This window comes from Mastomys coucha, unplaced genomic scaffold (genome assembly GCF_008632895.1).
Source record: "Mastomys coucha isolate ucsf_1 unplaced genomic scaffold, UCSF_Mcou_1 pScaffold18, whole genome shotgun sequence".
NCBI classification, from domain to species: Eukaryota; Metazoa; Chordata; class Mammalia; order Rodentia; family Muridae; genus Mastomys; species Mastomys coucha.
This window is the reverse complement of record NW_022196900.1, coordinates 62391030-62398633: the sequence shown is the minus strand read 5'-3', so window position 1 is coordinate 62398633 and position 7604 is coordinate 62391030. Positions and strand designations below refer to the sequence as shown.

Genomic DNA, 7604 nt, shown 5'->3' with positions numbered 1-7604 from the left:
CCTATCAGAATTACACCAGACTTCTCACCAGAGACTATGAAAGCTAGAAGATCCTGGGCAGATGTCACGCAGACCCTGAGAGAACACAAATGCCAGCCCAGGCTACTATACCTAGCAAAACTCTCAATTACCATAGATGGACAAAACAAAATATTCCATGACAAAACAAAATTTACACAATATCTTTCCACAAATCCAGCCCTACAAAGGATAATAGATGGAAAACATCAACATAAGGAGCAAAACTACACCCTAGAAGAAGCAAGAAAGTAATTTTTCAACAAATCCACACAAATCTAATTCCCACCTCTTACAACAAAAACAGGAAGTGATAATTATCTTTTCTTAATATCTTAATTTGAAAATTAATATTACCATCAATCAATTGAAACCCAAAAATATGAGGAATTGGAAATTTGTTGATTGTCATCCAATGGTCTAATTTGGTAATTGGAGAAATATGTCCAATATTGTACAATCTATATATACTTTCAGCTTGTTTGTGACAGTCTTGCTGTATACAACATAAGGGTCTTGAAATCTCCTATCTCAGCCTATTAGTATTGTTTATTTCATGTTTTTATATTATATTATGGTTTTCAGAACAGCTTATATATTTCAAAAGTATTTATATACCCAAGGGAGACATAGACAATTAACTTGGGAGGTGGCTTGAAGGCAAGAGAACAACAAAGAGTGAGACTGAATGCTTTGCTTGTCATTTGTAGCTCTTGTATCAAGTTTGAAGAAGAGGACTTTATAGGTTACTCTTTCTTTGAGATGAATGCTTTTCCAAATTATCACAGCTAATGAACCAGATTCTTACCCACACCTAATGTCTGTACCACCCTCCAAGCAGAACCATTGTTCATTGAAACGTTTGGTGAATGACTTTATGGATAGACTATCTTAATACACACACCATTTCTTAAATGAATGTAACCTGTTCTCTGTGGCCTGAGAATAAAGTCACTCACTCAAGTCAAATAGCTTTGACCATAGCAGGAAGTCTGTATCCAAAAATCGAGCCTACAATTCATTTCTTGGTGCAGCAGAACTATCAACTCTCAGCTAAGATGGAGGTAAAATCCTTCGGTGATTTGAGGGTCATTGAAGTACAGCCTTATTACAATGAAATCCAAAGTCTAAAAATTGTTATTTTGGGCTTGTACCACAGTAAGAGCCAAGATTTTAAACTCTACTAAATACAAAACAAACAAACAAAAAGACTTTATATATTTATGTACTTTATATATTTATAATACTCATTTTTATTTTTATATTTTATAAATTTTAATATAAAAAAGATATTGTAGGTATTGAAGAGGGGGTCTCTGGGAGTAGTTGGGGTACAAAAGGGAAACAATAATGTGATTTAAATCTATTTACTTAAAAAAAATATATATTTTTTGGTTTTTTGAAACAGGGTTTCTCCGTGTAGTAAAATGTTTTTAAATGTTAACAAATTCAGATAAATTGAAACCATGTAACTTTTCTCATCATAATGCAATAAAAGTTAAAAAAAGTGAATGATATTTGTTGGTCATGTTTAGCAAATCTTAAATGGAAAGTAAATCTTATTTAGCTAAAGTTCTATTGCAGAGTGGTGGGTGAATTCACCTTTCAAACACTGCCTCTGTTGTTCCCATACAAACTGCTTCTTCTGACTCTCATATTTGTCTATTTGAAGACATGCTGAACCTCTTAAGTGCCTACCACAAGAGACCCAAATATTTGCTGGATTATAGGATATCCACGAATTTAACCCATTCTTAAATTTTGTGTGTTATGGGTGTTACACTCACACATGTCAATGCACCATATACATGCAGTGCCCAATGAAGTTAGAAGATGCTGCCAGATCCCTTGGTACTGGAGTTACAGATGGCTGAGTAACCACCTGGGTGCTTCTAATCAAATCTGGGTCCTCTGGAAAAACAGGCAGAGCTTGTATCAAACAGCTAAGCCATCTCTCCAGTCTCAATTACTGACATTTAAATGAGGAAATCTTCACCATCAGTTTAGATTGAGGAAAATTGGAATAGGGCTCTAGTGTACACAGCTTCACTGTTCTGCATCAGATAGTGAGTACATATAGTGTGTATATATAGAAAAATTATGGCTGGGTGATGGTGGCCAGCACTCGGGAAGAATTCAGAAATAGGCAGATCTCTATGAATTCGAGGCCAACTTGGTCTTCAGAGCGAGTTCCAGGACTGCCAAGCTTACACAGAGAAAACTGTCTTGAAGACAACTCCCCTCCCTCCTCCCTCCCCCCCCTAAAAAACCTAACTATAATAGAAAAAGTGTCCCATTTGGCCCAAGCAGGCTGCAAACTTGCTGTGTAGGCAGGCAAAGACCTTCAACTTTGATCCCCTGGCTTCTACCTCCCAGGTGCTAGGACTATAGATATGGCTTAATAGCCTTTGAATCCGTTCAAATTCTTATTAAAAACAAATTTAAATACATCTTTGCATACATCTTAAATGTCACTTTTCACATCCTAGCATAGGAAGACATCAATTCAGATAATAAAATACATGACATCCGGAGGTTAACTTGGGTGGGTGATCCTGTATGAGTTCTAAAAATCCCAAGTAACCAGAATTACTCGGCATAAAGAAAAAAACTCAGTAGAAAAAATAAAATCAAGATTAAAATCTGAAGAATCATTCTTCTAATGTGCTGGGTATTTTGATGCCATTTTGATGACTGGATGACATTTGGGGAAGCTGGCTGGCTGGTACCAGTGATTGTTGCTTATGAAAGTGAACCAACACTCAGGTATTCCAAGTACCACTGTGGGTTACCTACTAAGAGAACATTAAATGTTGTGACAAGTTTTTAAGTGGTATGAACTTCACTAAAATAGCAAACTAATAATTTTTTTTTAAGATTTATTTTTATTTATTTTATGTGTATGAGTACACTGTAGCTGTACAGATGGCTGTGAGCTATCATGTGTGTGGATGCTGGGAATTGAACTCAGGACCTTCTGCCGGCCCCACTCGCTCCGGCGTAAGCGTAATTCACTGTAGCTATCTTCAGACGCACCAGAAGAAGGTGTCAGATCTCATTATGGGTGGTTGTGAGCCACCATGTGGTTGCTGGGATCCGAACTCAGGACCTTCGGAAGAGCAGTCAGTGCTCTTACCCGCTGAGCCATCTTGCCAGCCCCAAAACTAATAATTTTTAATTATGTAGTTCAGAGAAAGAGGGTAATGGAGATCTTCGGAGTAAAGCCTCTCTGGGGAGATAAGAAAAAAAGATATACCCCTCTCCCAGGTATGGGGGTATAAATTTAATTCTATCATTTGGCACAGAAGATCAAAGCCAGTCTGGGGTACATGTCTTAGGTGTAACAGTTGCACACCTTTAATCCCACCATTTGGGAGGCTGATGAAGACAGATCTCGAGTTTGTGGCCAGCCTGTTCTATGTAGTGAGCTCCAGTTCATTCAGAGCTACATAAAAGAGAGACCAAACTAACAAAACAAAAACTCCAAACCCAAAGTCCCTGTCTATTAAAAAAATTTAAAAAGGACAGATAGACAGGAAACAACCCAATGTCAGGTAACTAAAACCAGGAACCACTGAAAAACTGTTCATTGTGTCGTTCATGGGCACGTAGGCATAGGGATGGTACAACCTGCACGGTGTGTTCCAAGCAGCACAGTATTTAAAGATTGAAATTAAAACAGTGAAACAACCAGACACCACACACCATATCACACGAGTATGTTTACAAAAATATTTTAATGAGTATATCAGAATGGCAGGAGGAAATGGGAGAAAGGACATATTTTACAGTGCAAATTATTATGTAGAAATTTAAAAACATCTAATTCACCATTTTGAATGCCTACTTAAATTACTTCAAATACATTTTTTAAAGCTCAACAGATTTGTGTTGAACCGAGTTACAGATTCTGAACCTTACTGAGAATACATCATTAACATTGTATGTTTCAAATGAAAATGACAGTGCTTGGCTAGGACCTAAATAACTACCAACAGACATTTCTGTTTGAGACAGCATCTCAGGTATCTCAGGCCTGCCTCAAACTATGTAGTTGAGGATGGCCTTGAACTTGTGATTCTCCTGCCTCTACCTCCCAAGTGCTGGATGACAGGTGTGTGCCAGCACACCCAGTTTATGTGGCATTGAGGATGGAACCCAGGCTTCATGCACGTTGGGCAAACATTCAAGCAACTGAGCTACATCCCTACCCACGAAGGCTTATTTTCTCGTCTCAATTACTTAAGTGCTCAAGAGTTATGAGATATACTGAATCTTAAGCAAATTACTCATGATATTGCCAAATTGTTTAGAAGTGCAGTGACTTAAGTTTCAGAGGCTGCATTTTTGAACAAAGGGTGAGATACCTGTACAAACACAGAACAATATAGTTGGGAAAAGTTGAGCATCATGTATTAGAGGAATGTTTCATTATGTGTACTTTAAAAAGAAAAGTAAGATTTATGACCACTTATACACCTGGAACATTGCCAATATGCCTGAGAATTTCCTTAAAATGTTCCTGTAACAACAGTTTCAAGAGCTCTAGGAACTTGCCCAGCAGATGCGGCCTTTAAAAGGTGCACTGACACCTCTAATAGTATAATGATTAAAAAGCACAGCATCACCGTTTTTTTTCAAAAACTCATTCCTAGAGACCATCTGTGACAAAGAGCTAGGATGGTTTGGACTCATTTAATAAAATCTGCTTTAGAAAATGGATTGTTGCTGGGTGTGGTGGGAAACACCTCTAATCTCGGCATTAGAGGGCTGAGGGAGGACTGCTAAGTTCCAGGCCAGCCTGGGCTACACAGGGAGACTCTGCTTTTGTTTTTGTTTGTTTTTCATTTAAAAAAAAAAGGAAAAAAAGAAAGAAAACAGAAATGGGTGGGCGTGGGCAGGGAGATAGAGGCTATGACCATCTGTTAAAGCTACCTGACCTACTGCCATTCTGCATAAATTACAGTTTTCAATAAAACAAACAAACAAAACCCTCTCATGCTTCTCAGCACTTCCATCTGAAACTGACTTACTGGAATATTTCTGCAAAAACAGTAAACGCATATTATATGATGCACTGTCAAAGTAGCTTCCAATACTGATTGGGAGAAAGAAAAGGTTGTTCCCATTGGTCAAGGGAAGCAGTCTGGACAGATATAAGAATACTCTGAGGGAGAGGCCTGGGCAATCATTCTCAGTGCAATTCTTTACCCAACCTGCATCAGACAGCTAAAAGGACCAGTAAAAGGACCACAAATCTGCCTTTGAAAGCACTGGCTCTTGAACTGATAGCTGAGATCAAACTGAAAGCAGCATTTGGGGATGTGCCTGTGTGAGAAAAGATAGTTAATAATCATTCACTAAAAAACAGTCTGGAGATAGGTCTATCAGCTGTAAAAAACTACATTTTGTAAGAAGAATTTTGCACTAAAAATAAAATGGCACCCATCCTTACAAGGCTAGTGCAGATAACCCTTTTTAAAAATCACACAGAACAATGATTATTTTGTACGGTGTTTCATTTTGGAAAAACAGTATCAAATCTGACAAACTGGATTACAATTGGAAAAATCTGAAAATTCTTAAAACCATTATTTTCTCATAAAAATGAATATTGCTACCTGTCAACAGTTACTCCTTAGATGTAGCAATATCGCAACATCACCTGGCCTTCCCTTTCTGTTGACTTAATGGAAACAATGAGAAATCTTATAGGGCACATGAGAGTAACTGAACAGGAACAATATATCTACGCACTTAAGCTGACAGTAAGTTTTTGTTTTGCTTCAAAATTAAATTTATAAAATATAGCAAATGCAAACAAGCTTGTAATCTGAGTATCATGCTGAAATTTAGAAGTCCCAAATTATTTGTCAGTAAGTAGAAGTTTGAAAATAACACATGTTCATAATTCTTAATGAATGCTTTTACCACCTGGATAAGAAACATGACTTGGTTAACTACACACACACTTAAAAATTTATTAGAAAAATCTTAGCAAAATAAAATGAAAGCTGACAGACTCAGAATATCAGTTCCTCTCATAAAAGTTTACCAACTGTACAAGTTAAGAAAATTATACAAGCTTTTTGTATTAAGAAAGGACAGCTCAGTCAAGACATATGTACTGTAAAAATCTTTCAAAGGCTACAAAGAATCTGGAAAAATACAGAATGTATTTCTTAAGCCCAGATAAGAATATGGAAAGACATCATTGATGTCAACAATTTTACAAATACAAACCTGACTTGGTTTATTTTTAAACTTCTACATATAAAAATCATGCTAGCATAACCTTCAGGATTCATGAGGGTTTCCTTAGTGATGATGTTCAATTTGTATGAAGAGAAAAATGTCTGTTGTAAAGACATTTCTAGATAATAAAAAAATTGGTGTTGAGCAGAAACACAAACTTTTTTCTTCCTCATAAAGAATAAGGAAAATTATCTTTTAATCAAATATATGATTTGTTTTTCAAAGGAGAAGGTGCAGTTAAGTCTTTGGATCATTCAAATTTACCACTGTTTTTATATCCTTAAAGAGGGCTTCAAAATTTTGAAGTAAAAGAACTTGCAAAAGGTAGAATTATGAATCCCATTTCATAAAGTTAGGAAGGGCTTAATTCAAATTTCAAGAGTTAACCAACTGCTTCAAGGAAATCAGCTTTCTAAAGGTCACCCCCCAACCCTGAAAATTGTAGTCAAACCAGACTTTACTGCAAAGAAAGTGAAATAGGCCTAAGAGTTAGTCATTTGTGTTTTCATGTTCCTCAAACTTCCCATGTGAGACTGCTTCCTGGAAAAATTCAGATGAGCCTGGACTTTCTTTCCCACTGCTGTTTATCCGCCGCCTTTTGGCAGGTCTCTCATTTTTTTCATCAAAATCATTTTCATTTCTTGCAGTCATATGGGCAAGTTTTGGGTCAGTGGTCAGGTTATTTGCTTCATAACCATTAGTGTCCATATCTGTAAGAAGTGGTTTCTTATTTCCACCTGTTGGTCCATTAACATGTAAGCCTTCAACTTTTACTTCTTCTTTGTTTAGTACTTCTCCTGGTCCATTAGATGACACACCTACATTCGGACAGAGATAAATGAAACTTAATGCAAAAAGCTAAACTTGACAACTATTCTGAAATACCTGCCACAATACATTTTTCCAACAAGGAACAAGGAAAGCATCAAATTTGAGTGCACTCACTCATGGTTTGAACTATGGCTCAACTGCTTCCCAGCAAACATAACAAAGTCTGCATAGGCCACACTGCAGCTGCCTTGCATACCAGGAGACCCAAAGCAAGTGCAGGTTACAGTTGATGTGAAGATCAACTTAAAACAGTGGATTTTAACCTGACATATATTAAAAGCGTAGTAAGGGGCTAGAGCAATGGCTCAGTGGCTAAGAACACTTAACACTCCCACAAGAAGACCTGGGTTCAGTTTCCAGAATCCATATGGAGGTTTACAAGCACCTATAATTCTAATTCCACATGGTGGCTCACAACCTCCTACTTATAACTCTAATCTCAGGGGATCTAACACCTTCTCCCAGCCTCCTCAGATCTCATACACACACACATAATACAC

The 7604-nt window shown here is 37.1% G+C and overlaps 1 protein-coding gene across 19 annotated transcripts in view; it reads right to left on the bottom strand.

Moving 5' to 3' along the window:
• Nucleotides 1–3736: 3736 nt before the first annotated feature.
• Mier1 (MIER1 transcriptional regulator) overlaps nucleotides 3737–7604 on the bottom strand; it is a 52164-nt gene continuing 48296 nt past the window's right edge. For all 19 annotated transcript variants that reach the window (XM_031377995.1, XM_031377991.1, XM_031377990.1 and 16 more), the window contains one exon: nucleotides 3737–7091. In XM_031377995.1, the coding sequence (XP_031233855.1) occupies nucleotides 6763–7091 (329 nt within the window). In that variant the 3' untranslated portion in view covers nucleotides 3737–6762. The remainder of the gene's footprint in view (nucleotides 7092–7604) is intronic.